At 43.2% G+C, this 15,164-nt stretch overlaps 1 protein-coding gene across 3 annotated transcripts in view; it reads right to left on the bottom strand.

Moving 5' to 3' along the window:
• Positions 1–448: 448 nt before the first annotated feature.
• The window catches only part of tjp2a (tight junction protein 2a (zona occludens 2)), a 40,820-nt gene continuing 26,104 nt past the window's right edge, over positions 449–15,164 (bottom strand). For all 3 annotated transcript variants that reach the window (XM_083930421.1, XM_083930423.1, XM_083930422.1), the window contains 20 exons: positions 13,314–14,136; positions 12,994–13,097; positions 12,518–12,671; positions 11,302–11,413; positions 10,990–11,123; positions 10,793–10,877; positions 10,433–10,583; positions 9,925–10,033; positions 9,199–9,418; positions 8,720–8,907; positions 8,518–8,613; positions 8,254–8,333; positions 7,958–8,168; positions 7,564–7,664; positions 7,149–7,373; positions 6,890–6,994; positions 5,079–5,279; positions 4,560–4,637; positions 2,838–2,923; positions 449–2,746 (listed from right to left, as the gene is read on the bottom strand). In XM_083930421.1, the coding sequence (XP_083786547.1) occupies positions 2,593–2,746; positions 2,838–2,923; positions 4,560–4,637; positions 5,079–5,279; positions 6,890–6,994; positions 7,149–7,373; positions 7,564–7,664; positions 7,958–8,168; positions 8,254–8,333; positions 8,518–8,613; positions 8,720–8,907; positions 9,199–9,418; positions 9,925–10,033; positions 10,433–10,583; positions 10,793–10,877; positions 10,990–11,123; positions 11,302–11,413; positions 12,518–12,671; positions 12,994–13,097; positions 13,314–14,136 (3,417 nt within the window). In that variant the 3' untranslated portion in view covers positions 449–2,592. The remainder of the gene's footprint in view (positions 2,747–2,837; positions 2,924–4,559; positions 4,638–5,078; positions 5,280–6,889; positions 6,995–7,148; positions 7,374–7,563; positions 7,665–7,957; positions 8,169–8,253; positions 8,334–8,517; positions 8,614–8,719; positions 8,908–9,198; positions 9,419–9,924; positions 10,034–10,432; positions 10,584–10,792; positions 10,878–10,989; positions 11,124–11,301; positions 11,414–12,517; positions 12,672–12,993; positions 13,098–13,313; positions 14,137–15,164) is intronic.

The following is a 15,164-nucleotide window of genomic DNA, read 5'->3' as shown; positions in this document are numbered from 1 at the left end:
TGGTAGGAGACTTTGGCCAATCACAGCTCACTTCAGAGAGAGAGCATTTCTATTGGCTCAGGACAAAGAGGAGCGCTGCATGAAGAGGTCTCACTCTGCTGCAAATGATGGCATTTTTTTAACTTTTCCACTACTGCAGCTTCACGTGTTTGATGTCCTAAAACTCGTTACACTTTTCAACTATTAAAGCATCTCGCCCCTCGCTGTGACAGGGAGGTCTTTTACCTTTTCTGGTGCGTGACGAATAAGAACAGGTATAAACACTCTGACCACAACGCGTGGCCGTGTACTTGGTGAAACCGAGTTTGTTTGAAGCGTACCCTGCCCTTTAATCTCTCCAAACTGCTCCAGGAACAAAAAACTAAAAGTCTGACACTTCCAAGAAGGCACTGTAAAAAAAAAAATGTAAAAAAGATTTATTTATTGATTTGAATTTACCAAGAGTGTGTTCAGTAACACTAAGGAGATCACAAACTAACACATAGAAAAAGCCCAGACTAACAGACATTTCAAAGAAACACATTAAACATGATTGTCATCACCACATTCCAGATGCTCCCGTGTACAAAGACGTGACTGAGTTCAGTGTGTATTCAATATAAAAACATATGCAGTAACAATGTGATTGTCTCTGGTGGCAAGCAGATAATAAAGACAAGCAGACATCAGCCTTAGCTGCACTGCACCCCTCGTATCCAACTCGGCTTAATAACCGTCACCGTCATGTGTGAACACGCCATGCATGATATATGTGAACAGTGTGTGACATCATTGAGCTGCTGCGCCGGTTTTATCTGGCTCTAATACAGAAAGGCTTTACATGCACCTGCACAACCTGCTTCTTTATGGAAGTGCACGGCATTCACCAAAAGACCTGTTCGTTTTCTGAATGACTTCCAGATGTTGTCATTTGTTAACTCAAAGTTCCAGATGTCGTATTTTAAGAGATTGATTTGTCAATTTAAGAACCTTGTGCTGTCTGGAGAAATTATTTTTTTTCTTCTCTACGCTACATCAGAGCTACAAGGCACTCAGATATGTGCTGCTTCCCAGAATGCACACATAGACAGCGTAGTGATTGTGTGTGTGTGTATATATACAAATGTCCAGTCCGGAATGTAGCAGTACAATAAGGACAGTGATAGACAGAGGAATAGCTTTTTGACATCAGAGCAGCTGCTGACAGGGTTTCCTGTACGGACACGCTGTTTGACTTTGACCCTGTTCTTGTATCTGTGTGTGTCTAAAACAAGCCAGGTGACAGTGTGGAGGGTTAGAACATTGGTAGCGCACAGAAAACTGCACAACATAGGAGGTAAAACAACCTAGATACCGTACAGTCTACAGGACCATGACTATGGTTTGGTTGCAGCATGGTATTAGCTCCTTGCCATTAAAATCCACAAACGGAGGTTAGGGTGTTCTGAAAAATCTCTTTAAGAAACCCAAGATGGAATCTAACAACACGTGCTGATGTTCTGAAGTTATTTCCAAAACGCTCAGAGACTCTTTCCTGATCAAAAGATGGTAGCTGGAATCAAAGTATTACATTTGTATATAGAGAGCTGCAGAGACGATGTCTTTTTTGTAGGCACACCCACAAACTCGGTTCCTCGACAAACAGCCAATAGGATCGGATGGGAATTTGGATTATTGCAGAAAAAAGCTCTGCACTTTTTATGATTTTTGAAGCATAAATGCAATATGAAAAAGTTAACACCACTAGTTTCCAGTTGATTTCAGGGCGTGATGATGTTTGTAGTCTCATTTAGTTACCAATTAGCAAATGCCTTTTTAAAGACACCTATGAGCTGAAAATATGAGTGGAGTATTTACGGACTTACAACTCTCACTCAGGCATCGAACCACAAACCCACCGACTTCAAGTCGAGGGAACCAGAAGCACAAAAATGCTGACTCATTTCCAGGTTTTAGGACTCCTTCACTTTTTGCAGCACTCCTTTGTTACTTTATATTATAATAATAATATTATTAATATTCCTCTGATGTTGTACATAACGACATTTCACACATTTCAGGAACTGTGGCATCTCTGGCCGCCTGGATAGGAAACAGCAGCAACCCAGCTTAAAAAAAATAATGGTTAGAAGTCCAAATACCTTCAAAACTACAAAACAAGTGTAGTTTAACAACATTCTGGGCTTTTTTTAAAAACTGCACGGTGTTTTATCTAAAACTGGCTTAGTGTGGCGACTCAAATGCAATGGTAATGCATGAGAGACTGAAACGGGTCTAGGTGTTAGTGTAACGGGTCTAAAATAAAACTCTCTTCAGACAGATTAAAAGAATATATACATGCAGAAAAATCGGACATTTTTCATTTAGGACGTGTGCGATGGTAAACGTGCCAAAACACACGCTTTAAAGAGTATCCTGTGTATTGTAAAGTGTCTGAAATTAATGTTGAAATGGATCTTTCCAGGAATCTGACTACAAACACAAAGTTCACAGAGTTTACATCAAGGCCAAGCTGCATGAGCTGTAACCAAGGCAACGCACGCTGTCTGCTTGTAGCGGTGATGTGGGAGGAATCTAGTGGTGTGCAGTGATGTCACCGCCGGGTTGCTGAGCCTACAGCTCAGTGTCTTTGTATTTCTGAGGATTATAGTATCCTCTCTTGGTCTGGTCAGCCAGCTGTCTGCGGTACTCCGCCTCATCGTCCTCGTATCCTCTGGACTCTGAGTACGGCCTGAAGGGAGGCTGCTGCTCGGGATTGGAGCTGGAGCTGAACACACAAACACACACACTCGAATAACTAACAACATCGTAACACATATAGTGCAAGTCATTTTTGCTGTGGGGAGTGATGCTCTCACCCTATTGGCTGAGGACGGTTGAGGTTGGGCTTTGGCAGTTTTATTGGGACGGCGTAGATGTCCGGATGCTTCTGGGCGATTTCCAACTGTGCAGAGAGAAGGGAGCAGACCCAAATATGTCAGAACAAGTCAAAATTAAAAACACCAGATGATCAGTGCCCCGTGCTTTAGCGTGATTGTCCCCCCTCCCCCGGCTTGTACTAACATTACTTGAAATGATCCGAGCCTCGGCTCCATTACTTCTTGCTTACGCGTCATCACGCCTCTGAGATTTAGTTTTGTCTGACTGTTATGGAATGTTTTCATCTGACCAAATCTGCAGTTTTTAAATGTCCGTGGTGAGGATCAGCCGTATATAAATAGTCTCAGGGCCGCGGTCAAATCTCATGCTCGTACACGCTTTAATTAAGCCCACCTCTCTGAAGTGGGCCGTACCTAGGCACATAACAGTTGTACTCACGCATGGTACAAATGCTAAGTGAGAGTAGACCCTAACATGGACCCCAAGAGACTAGAAGTGTTTTCGCAGCTTTTTCCAACTCTGTATACTTAAAGAAGGCGTTCAAGTTAGCAGTTCACACAGAAATCTACCATAAAACAATATTCGCACGGCCATATGTACATTGAAAGAATTGTTGGTAGCTGTAGAGAGCTCCCTTCCTAAAGCAAAAGAAAGAGATGAGGGACTCTGAAACTGAACTCGATCTCAAAGCTCAGCTGTGGATATTATGAGTCGGTCTGATACAAACGCATCAAGTGAGTATTTTAGATTTATTTCAACATTCCTCTGAGTTCTCATCCCCCCAAAGGGGCTTATTGACATAACCTTTGGGGAAACATAAGTGAGCAGGGTTGGGACTAAAAAAGTGGAAGTAGAACCTCAACACGTTTTATTTTGAATATGAAGTAACTAAATACTGCATCTGACTTGTTACTGTGTGTGTGTCTGTGTGTGTGTGTGTGTGTGTGTGTGTGTGTGTGTGTGTGTGTGTGTGTGTGTGTGTGTGTGTGTGTGTGTGTGTGTGTGTGTGTTTTTTTAAGGGAGAGAAAGTGAACTAATGCATGCAGTGTTTCTGTCAGTTATTAATAACTTAGTGGGCGCACTGCTTTCTCACCTTCTGAACGGCCCGCCCACACAAACCCCTGATATTTTCTAGCTTGTAAGATTCTCAAACGCGGAACACTGTTACATAATACAACTTTAGAAAGTTAGCACAGTGGCAGTTGTAATATCTTTCAGCGCGTTGCTCTCATTACAAAGTCAACTTCCAGGAACGTGTTCTTGCATGGATTCGATTGCACTGCAGCACAATACATGCATTTTTTTCTTTGCCAGAGCTCCCTGAATGAGGAGGCTGCATGTTTTCACACAGAACTATACTGTAGTTGGTTCAATTATGAAGTCTGTGGATTTTCTCCACCAGCCTTAAAGTTAGAATTGTATCATAAAGGAATGATTACAGCAACCCGAGAACTCTTTCAATGTTAATATGGGCTTGAAAACATACGTTGAAGTTTTTAAATGACTGTTTCTGATTTGGAGGGAGGAAAAGTCATTCATTTTGAATGCTCAACGAAAGAACAAAACATCCCTCATTTAAAGATTTGTTTATGCAATTCTCTGCAAAGATCAGGGCCCAGCTACAGAACAGTGGCCCCTGGGCTGATTGTCCCTCCCCACCTCATGCTTCAGGCCCTGTTACGAATACAAACAGTACTCACTCGAGCATTTTCTGCCTCTTGCAGCTCCAGCATCCTCTGAGCTCGGGCCAGGTGGTCCATCTTCTCAAAAGCTTTAATCTAGGAGAAAAAAGATTCATTTACATTCCATGTTTTGACGATAACGAGTAAATACTGCACATCCACATGGCAGGAGTCAATTCAAAGTGACCTTCAAATGAAACATTTGAGTGTGAAATCTTAATGAAATGAAGACACCAGAACACAACTACGATGGATGAGTAATTATGGATTTAAAAAATATCCAAGACTGCAGCCAGTTACCTGATCACCCATTTTCTATTTCATATTAGAAGCAATAAAGGAGGAAGAAAATACAATAAATAATCATTTAGTAACTAAGCCAAAGTCAGTCTTAAACACAAGAAAAGGACATTTTAGATGCTGCATGAGCCAGGAAAATGTCAGAGTTTGTAAAAAGGGATATTTAAGATTTAATAGGAATCTGTTGCATAAGTTACCTAGTGTGTTGGTCTAAAAATGCAGTATTATAATACTAACCTTGCCCAGGAAGGATTTGTTAGCGGGGTCCTCCTCCCCCGGGCTCGGCTCCTCTGATGTCTGGCTCAGACGGGGGACGGTGGGCTTCAGGGCCACGGGAGGGGGATGCGGCTTGTTTACGCCCGCTGCCTCGCTGCTGATGGTGCTGCTGGAGTGTGAGTCATAGCTCCGTGACGAGTCGGTCCGAGTCTGAGCCCTCACCTGTCACAGGAAGGGACGGTTTGTGATATTCTGGACCATTTGAAAACATTTTTGGCTGCCAGATGGTGTTTTTGTGAAGATTGGTCTGCTTCAGCATCATGCTCCTTCAAATTAAAACACCTCCACATCTGGCATGTGCACAGACCTCAAAGGGGGCTCAAAGGGGGCTGGGGCACCTGCTGGTTGGCCTCCTACAGAGAGAGTGCCCTTTTTCTGGAGTGTTTTTATTTGATCAAAAGCATAAATTCATGCAGAGTGATGCTCCGGGGAGTTACCCTCTGCCCACCCTCCTACTGCAGCGGCAAGCACTGTGTGGGCACTGGGGCTTTCTATGGTAAACGTATAAACGCATACGCATACAAAAGCCCTTGGTCAGTCAGCGTGAGTCATTCAGTGTGAGGAGTTATTCTGAGGCACACATCATATGTTTTAGCCAGTTTTTCAGTATTTGTTTGGGAGTTGGGCAGGCAGCGATGAAGGATTGTTAAAATGAATAATAAACCAGTGTCTAATACACCTTATTTAAAGCTTTTTAGAATTGTGGCCAAACTGCGGCTGTAATGTCACAAATGTTTACCTTCTGTGATCTTAATGTTACAAGAGCAGCAGCTGTGTCACGGTCTGTGCACCCCACTCGCTTATAGACAGTGACACCTTTGCTCTGTTTCAGCTGTGAGCGGCGAAGGTAAGATCTATGTGGACAATAATCCACACAATGGTGAGATCAGTGTCTGATCAGAAGTCTTTTCAGTTTCACTTTTCCACCTCTGATAAAGAGCAGCAACCCAGTCTCTCAAAGATCTGAAGGGGATACTACCATCAACTGAGCAATTACATTACGCACAGCAAACTATTAGCACAGGCAGATTTTTTCAGGTGGAATTGAAATATTCTGACTTTATTCTCCACTTCTCAGAGAACACAGATAGATGGGGTGTTTTGAATGTGAATGAAGTTTTTAACAAGACCAGAAAAACTTGCTGAGTCACATCTGGTGGTTATGAATAAAGAAAAGTCAATTAATATATCATTAGCATGTGTCGCACACTTAAAAAGGTTACTTCCCCAAACAAAAGATAAAAGAGGAAGGAAGAGTAAATCATGCCTACATGTGTGTTGACTCAGCAGGGATAACATATCTTTTAATGCAATGCAGAATAACCGTGAGCATTCAACTCCATTCCATTTTTATATTTTCACCGGTGCCTGAATTTTGTGCTTTCAAAATTCACCAGAATTCAGGAAGTTAAGTGTTTGACGCTCAACATTTCCTGGACGAGGCTCCTCAGACCCTCCACTCAATATGTGCTCCTCCCTGCACCACTGGGAAAACTAAAGTGTAACAACACAGTTAAAATATTTATGAAATTCTGTTCAGATTCATATCAGTATGATTCAGTTTTTCAGACTGCAGCATCTTTGAGAGACACTGTGTTCAGCCATGTGTCACTGTCAGAATCTAAAGCCGTGGTCTTTATCAGCCACATTTAAAACAACAAAAGAAAAGAAAGTGGACCCTGCAAAACGTTAATTAAAACTTGCTTTTTATTCATTACCAGGAAGTGTGGAGAGTGATATAGAGGTTTTGGGAAGGAGGGGGAGGATCTCACCTTTGGGGGTTCGGGGACAAAAGGAGGGGGAGGGCTGGGTTCTCTGTTCAGCATTTCTCTGCTCCCTGACCTCCTCATACGAGCCCGAGGTTCAGGATGAGGCTTCTACACACACACACACACACAAGGGTTGGAGGTTGGGAGTCAAAAAATGGAAGCAATGGAGATTATTGGTAGGGTGACTGTTAAAGGAGGCCCCTCTACAGTAATTACACTGTAGAGTATTTCATACAGCATCTGCATGTGTCAGCATTCCCACCTCGTCTGGCAGTACGGGTTCTGATGAGCGACTGATGGCCGACACCGGCTGGGGCTCGTCCAATGGCTCGTCCAGCTCGTTGTCAGTGTAAGCCCCGCCCTCGTCCGCTGTGTCTTCGTAGTCGCTGGTCAGACGGCTGTCCATGCTCAGGTAGTCTGCGCTCATTGCTGATAGGTAGGACATGCGGTCGTCATGGAGATCCAGGTCCTCCTCTGAACCGTCCAACTGAGGAGAAAAAGGGACAATGCAAACTCAATACAGGATGTATTATTTCTTACAGTCAAAATCACATTCTTTTTATAGCCAAGTTCACATTATTAATGTTCTGTGAGCCAATTTGACTTATTTGGAAACCCATGTAAACTTTTGGGAAATCCCTGCAGCATGCATCGTTCAAACAGGTAACAAGACTCACCTTGCCCTCACACACCCACACAGCTCTGTCCTGTTGCTCGCGAATTGAATCTTTCACGCTTCCATACCACGCGTCATTGGTCGAGTTCAAGTCGACGGTCGCTGAACGTGCACGTGAACAAAACAAACAAACAAAAAAACCCAACACAAGTTAGGCCAAGGATCACAATGGGCCTCATGCAGCATCATTCTCTTAATTTCTCTCTTACTGCAGAGAAGAGCAAAAATAAGGAAACATTGTTGATACCAGAAAGCAACAAAACTAGAGCAAATCGTGGATACTAAAAAAGTATCCATTTTGTACTTTAAATTGCCTGCACCTTTTAACTTTCGTAGAGTTATTATAATTTTCATTATTGCTGCATATAAACGGTCACTGTCATCGTAAAACCTACCGGTGAAAAGGTGTGAGCAGGTCTTCCTCAGCTTGACGGCCTGCTCATACAGTTTGCGTGCGCTGCGGTTGGACCCGGGTAAGAGGCGGCTCCTCATAGCCTTGACACCTTGCTTGCTGTCTGGGTTCAAGAAGATGACGATGGGATACCACTGGGTGTAGTTGAGAGTGTCCACAGCTTTGGGAGTGACATCCAGCAGAGCATGGAGGTCCTGAGGGGAAACGGAAAGGTGGTTGAATGTTAGATCCTCTAACAGTATTTCTAGCTGCACTTTTTCATTTTCTAGTATAGCATACCTGTTCAATGATTTGTCTGATGGTGTTTAGTCTCACCACTCCGGAGGATTTGTCACTTCCTGCATCCTTGGGCTCCGTTTCTGAGAGAAGAAAAAAGATATTCAAAATGTAGAAGGAAGTAAAATAATAATAATCCGTCACCCCCCCCCCCCCCCCCCCTCAAAAAATATGAACATATTAACTATGTTCACTATATATGTCGTACAACACTGCACAACAAAGTGTGCAACAATTTTAATAAGGGGTGATGGGGTAAGCACATACTTGCGATGACAAACTCGTCTGGCATGTCGTTGGCCAGTTTTTCATTCACTGCATCGGAAATGGGCCCAAATATCACCACCGGTCTCCTGAAACCAGCTGAACAAAAGATTGAACATGATACAAATTCAGTCACTAGTAGACAAGAAAAACAGCCAACATATACTGTATATTGTGTGGAACAGCAGAAATCATTTTTGGGCACCTTCACGTAAGACCACTCTCTCGTATGCAGGGAATCTTGTGGTGACCGGAGCGGCGCTCAGGTCCTCTCGGCTCTTGCGTAAGTCTTTCTTCTTTGCTGCTCTTTGACCTCTCAGCCTCCAGAAGTCTCCTCTGTCATTGCCCGATGCAGCCCGAGCAGCATTCTGGACATTGGACATTTGTTCTGCTCTGTGAGAAAAAGAAAAAGGAGCATAAGTCTGAAGCGTGAGTCCATTCTTTTTATTTAAATTCTCCACACTACATGGTTTGTAATGACTCTTAGTGAAGCAGAATCGAATGATACTGGAGTGTAGAGATAAGAAGATTCAGTTATTGCTAGCGGCTCTAAAGACAGTGAAATTACTGGAATTTGGGCTAACACGGCTAACACTAATATTACAGATGCACACATGTCAATTAATTTAAGCAATACTTAAGCCCACTGTAAATAACCACCACAACCATGACCCCTGCACACACCTGCTCTTGTTGGGGATGATTCCCTTCTCCCTTAGCTGGTTGTCTTTGTCAGAGCGGATTGCCAGCCAGTTGCCCAGTTTGCCATCATAAAGTGTGTCTGTAACTTTGAAGATCTCTCCTCTGGTGAAAGGAAGGCTCTGAGGAGCCTCTTTCTCATACTCAAAGTGGGTCCTGATGAAGAAAGAGTCGCCTCTGCCAGATGCTAAAATGTCCTTGTACACTGAAACGGAAAACAAACGGGAAAGAACCTCCAATCATTCTGGGTCTATCCACTCATCGGGCGGCACAAGGCAGTATCCGTGTACTAACGAACACAAAACTAAATTAAAAACTAAATCAACAACTCAACCTCACATTCTGTAAAGTAGATTTGGCGTACCACAGGGCTCAATTTTGGTTTCACTAATATTCTGTATCTACATGGTATATGTCTGTAATATATCCAAAAATGTAGTATACATTTTTAATTGCTATATGGAACACACAACTTGACTCTGTTAACGTTGAAAGTGAATCTTAATTTAGAGCCTCCTTATTAAGTCTTTAAGTATGTACACACAGGTCGTCAACTTTAGGTTCGATGTATTTGGCGCTGTATTTATCTTTCATTTCTGTCTCATTGTGCTGTTGGGATAAAATGATAATTTTAGCAAATATACCAGCTTTAATAGCAATACCTTATTTGTATATCTTGTATTAGCAGCCATTATCTGTATAGTACAGTACCTTCAGGTTTGCTTTGAGCAAGAATGGTTACATCTTCTCCTTTTGGAATCTCGAGGAGGTAGAGGACAGCATCCTCACGCACCATGCCTCTGAAGTCCATGTTGTTCACCTGAAACAGAACAAAACGGACAAGAAATATCATTAGAAAAAGTGGTATGGTTCAAAATAGAAAACACTAACAGCAGATTAAATAGGACACTTTTTACACAAGACAAAAACGGCTGATCACTTCTTTATTTAGCTTATCAGCATGAGGGTGGTAGCAGACTCAAAAACTGCCTTTGGTTTACATTAACGACATGGATTGTCACTTTTTTTGGGCTGCACTTGGACATGGGCAGATGACAATATAGAAACCTCATGGACAGAACTGGACCCTCGTGGACACATGAACACTATAATTTCAGTTTAACAGGGACAATGATAAAAAAAAATTCAGCATCTAGTGCTATTGAGCTACTGTATGTTTTGTCTGCAGGTTTTTAATGAGGGAAAAAAGCGGTCTCACCTTCATTATCTGATCTCCTGTGCGGAGACCCTCCTGGTCAGCTGCGCTGTCCTCCTGAACGCCAGCGATGAAGATGCCAACATCATTTCCCCCTGCCAGCCTCAGACCCACACTGTCACCTTTTTGGAAACACACCATCACTGTGTTCGGCCTGGGTGAGGAAAGCAAGATCTCATTTACATGTATAGTATTTACAGTATATACTATAATATACTATATAAAAATACAGGATAAAATAAATTATTTAATATACAGGATTTTATAACTAGGTCTCTCTCTTAAGGACCCAGAGAGAGTTACTCAAACTGATGTGTAGTCAAAAATCTAGACACCCTGAATAACTGTTTATGATATACTGACCCATACACATCCAGGTCCTCTATGCTCGGCTTTAGTGGCACCTTAGGAGGAGCATGAAATCTGGGGGCTACAGTTACTGCTGGTACTGCGGAAACGAAAAAAATTATATTATATTTTCAAGTTGCAGCATTCACATTTACATTACCTAACAAATTAATGATCAAAGTGTTAGATTTCAGAAGAAGAAACGTGTTTACCTGGCGGTGTTTCTGGTCGTGGTGGCTCCTCCCTCTCTGCCTGCACAGGGGGCCTGTCTTCTACAGCCCTGTCAGGAATTCTGAATGGTGTTGGCATGGCGCCCATTTTTGCTAGTCTGTTGGGTGGGTCCTCTCTGGTAATTTCACAAATTCTAGTTAGCAGAATATGCCCCCAATATCCACAAACCGAGAGAGAAAATGGCTGACAAAATTAAACACTCAAACAAAATCCAGGATAAGAATAAAATTCAGATAAAAAATCTGTATAGAAAACAATTCTCTCCAGTGGCTAAGGATTTAATGACATCTTACCTGGGCTTCTCTCTGAGCCTCTCATTGGAGGAGTGGGAGGAGAGGTCGGAGTGGTGGCCCCGCCTCTCATCCTGGGGAGAGTAGGAGCGGTACGACTCAATTTCAGAGATATCTGCAAGACACAACAACAAGCAGGTTGAAAAATAACATCACCTTTCTGAACTTAAGACTTAAGTGTCTGTGAGGTCTTTGTGTTTGGTATTGACTTAATTTTCAGGTAAAAAGGGGTAAAAACATGTCCGGAGGAGTAAAATGTTTAATTTCTCCTTGATGTGCCTGTATTATTTGAATTACATAACATGGCTTTTACACAATTTAAAAAAGGCCCACAGGTCATGGAAGCAGGAAAGGGCAAAAACACACACAAAAGGCGCACAAATGAAGGTCACAACGTGGAGTATGCTCAGTAATTATATGCACCGGCTCCAAGGCTCTTGATGCTTAGGAAAAAAAAATGGCTAAATTGCATTTCCATGTATTTGAGAATGGCGTGATTGATGAAGCATTCCAATATATTATAAAGTCAAATTAAGTATTTGCACTTCACACAATCAGTCCCAATTGTTCTCAGAGGTCTTTATACGGAGGGATACTGGACGGCAAAAATCAGATGGCTGCTGCCGTACCAACCTTAACATAATGAAATTCTGTCATATCCAATAGCAGGATTATAATGGGGATTAGATCACCCTGCCTACGGCGAGTGAGCACTTTCACACATGCAGAAACACACACACACACACACAGTCCCAAAACCAGACAAAGTGGGTCACAAGTCTTCCGGCTGCCCCCTCCCCCACAAACATTTGGTCAGTGAACAATCCACTCACACCACTTATCTAGATTGGTCCTGGCCAATCATAGCACACCATCCGGTCATGTGACATTAAAACCAGGTATAAAAGAGTGAGTAATCATGACTGTGGAAGAATAATGGTAGTTTAGTGAATCTCTGGTTAGGTCATAGTGCTAGGACTGCTTTGTTACAGGTTTGTACACATTAAATATTTAAATGATACTAAAAACTGATGTTAGTAAAACTTTTATTTTATAATGGGAAAACACGTTTGAAGGGCAAATACAACAGCAACCACATTTCTACAGTTTATTCATATGAAGTTCATACGCAGTGGGTTTATATGTGATGATGATAAAGGCCAGGTTTGCCTTTACTCTGGATAGGATCTGCTGCTTTTCAGTTTCGAGTGTCTCTCACCATCGAGCTCAGAGTCGCTGTCGACCATCGGAGGGACTCGGATCAGCACCTGCCGCTTGTCTCTCTGTACCACCAGCTGCAGCTTCCCGCGGGACTTCTCGATCAACTTCCCTGCGTCGCTGAGTGACAGGTTTTCTGTCACCGTACCGTTAATCTGTCACGGAGGAGAGATAGTCGGATGCTAATTACTGCAACTACAAATAAACAATGTTAACAGTATTTTATTGAAGGATAGTGATTATGAGAGGTTTGAAGATTCCATAAATTAAAAACTAAGAAAAATTTTTCTTTCTTTTGATTTATTTTTCAAAAAAGACACATAGCATTCTGAATGACCAAACTCACTAGTACACCAGAAGTCAAAATAATAATAAAAGAACAATGAGACATAAACCAATAATAGAAAATATCATTATTTCTATTCTGTCATGAAGCCTGTTCCCCATCTGCACTTTGAGGATAAAGCTTTACCCTACCTTTAAAATAATGTCTCCTTCCTGCAGGTTCCCATCTCTACTGGCGAGTCCTGTGTTGGTCATCTCTTTGATGAAGAGCTGACTGCCCAGACGAAGGCCGTACTCTGGAAAACATAGTAGAAAAAAGATCAACATTTTTGTATATTATCAACACATAATAAACAGTCTATAAAGCCTACAAAAACAATACCCAGCCTGGCTTTTTGGCAAAAAAACTACATATTACCCGTTTTAAAAAAAAAAAAGACGTTTATTTTAGTGAGAACAAGGTCTAATAGCTTGAATATAGGAATAAGTAACAAGATTTGTTAGTTTCTCACCTTCGTTGGGACGGTTCTTCAGCAGCAGCACATTCAGGGGTTTCTCCAGTGGCTCCATGTCTCGGATGGGGCGGGGCAGAGGGATGGGCATGGCAGCAGGTGACGGCGAGCGCTCCAGGCGGTCTCTGCTCCCACTCCGCCTAAGCGGCTCCTCGTATTTCCTCGGGTCACTGGGGATGCGTTCACGTCCTCGTTCGAAGCTGTGGTCGCGCCCATGGCCTCGTGCTGGGCTGTCACGTCCATAGCGCAGATCTGGGCTGTTTGTGCGGTCCAGCGTTCGCTCACTGCGGTAGCGTCTGTCTGGGCTGTACTCCCGGTCAAGGGCTCGCTCGCTGCGGTAACGTCGATCAGGACTGCGCTCTCTGTCTAATGCACGCTCGCTGCGGTACCTTCTGTCTGGGCTATGGTTGCGTTCAGGCATGTGGTCACGTTCAGGCATGTGGTCGCGTTCAGGCATGTGGTCGCTCCTGTATGGGCGATCCGGGCTGCGTTCTCTGTCTAAAGTGCGACCTCTACTGCCATCTCTCCTGTACTGCCGGTCGGGGCTCAGGTCTCTCTCCGCACTCCTGCCACGTTCCCGTCGGTCATAGTCCCTGTCGTAGTCACGCTCACGTGTTTGGTAGCCAGAATCCGTGTAGCCTCCCCCCCCTCGCTCCCTCTCCAGGCTGTGGTCTCGCCCCCCTCCACTCCGGCCGCTGTACACACTACGGCGGTCCTGCTCGTAGTTATAATCATCATTGTAGTCGTTGTTGAAAACTCTGTCATCGGGGGACGGGGGCCGGTTGAGGACATTGACTGGAACCTTCCTTGGCCTTTTGACTGTCTGTTGATTAAAAGAGAGGAATAAAAATTAAATAAAAAAGGTCCCTTTGACAAACAAATCCATAAAAAAATATTTTGAATAGATTAATAATCAGTTTGTTTTTTAAGGTGAAAGTACAGGGACGGAGAGGAAATACTAGGGGGATTAATAAATATGACTACGTTTTCTCATGATCACACTGGCCCTCATTTATCAAACGAACGTACGGCAGATAAACGTGCGTACGACCATTTCCAAGCAAATTTCGGTATTTATCAATTTGGACATGAGCGGGAGCTACGATCAAATCTCACGTGTGGTCTGAGATCCTGTACGCACATTTCAGCCTGTGGATTTGAGGTGCAGCACAGCAAATCTGGCTGAAAATAACAAACCTCAGCTGTCATTAAGCATAAGCAGTCACATATGAAGAACAGATCAAAACGGATTCTTAAAACGAATAAAAAATATAAAAATTGTGGTTGGAACAATTGATTGTACTCATGTGCGTCTGAAGGCACCATCCATGAATGATTACGCATTCATCAATCACAAAAACTACCCCTCGATAAATGTACAGGTGACTTGTGATGCTAAGCTATCGCTTTTAAACGTGGTGGCCAGGTGAGGGGGACGTCGACGACACACACACACACACACACACAATTATTTTATATTTCAAAACAGCTCGGCTCCAGCCCCCCACGACCCCGACAGGGAAAAGCGGTTGAAGATGAATGAATGTGTTGGCGCGCGGCTGCAGCAAGACGCACTGCAGAGCCAAAGTCATCTCCTCGGTAAGTGGCTACCCTCGATAAATTGCATTAAATCAAACAAGGTATAAGATGATTAACATCTTGGTATGGTTCTTCTAGGTGACAAAAGTCATCCTCTCAAGGAATACCTAATAACCCCGCTGGCAAACCCCGCTACAGAGCAAGAGCGCAGGTTCAGCAGTGCGTACACACGCACAGGCGCTCACAGTGGAGCGCCGCTTCGGGTTGACTGCGTCCGTTATTCTTTACAATACAGTGTTTTGATGGGCCCCT

This window comes from Echiichthys vipera, assembly GCF_963691815.1.
Source record: "Echiichthys vipera genome assembly, chromosome: 16".
Classification (NCBI taxonomy): Eukaryota; Metazoa; Chordata; class Actinopteri; order Perciformes; family Trachinidae; genus Echiichthys; species Echiichthys vipera.
This window is presented reverse-complemented; position numbering and strand designations above follow the sequence as displayed.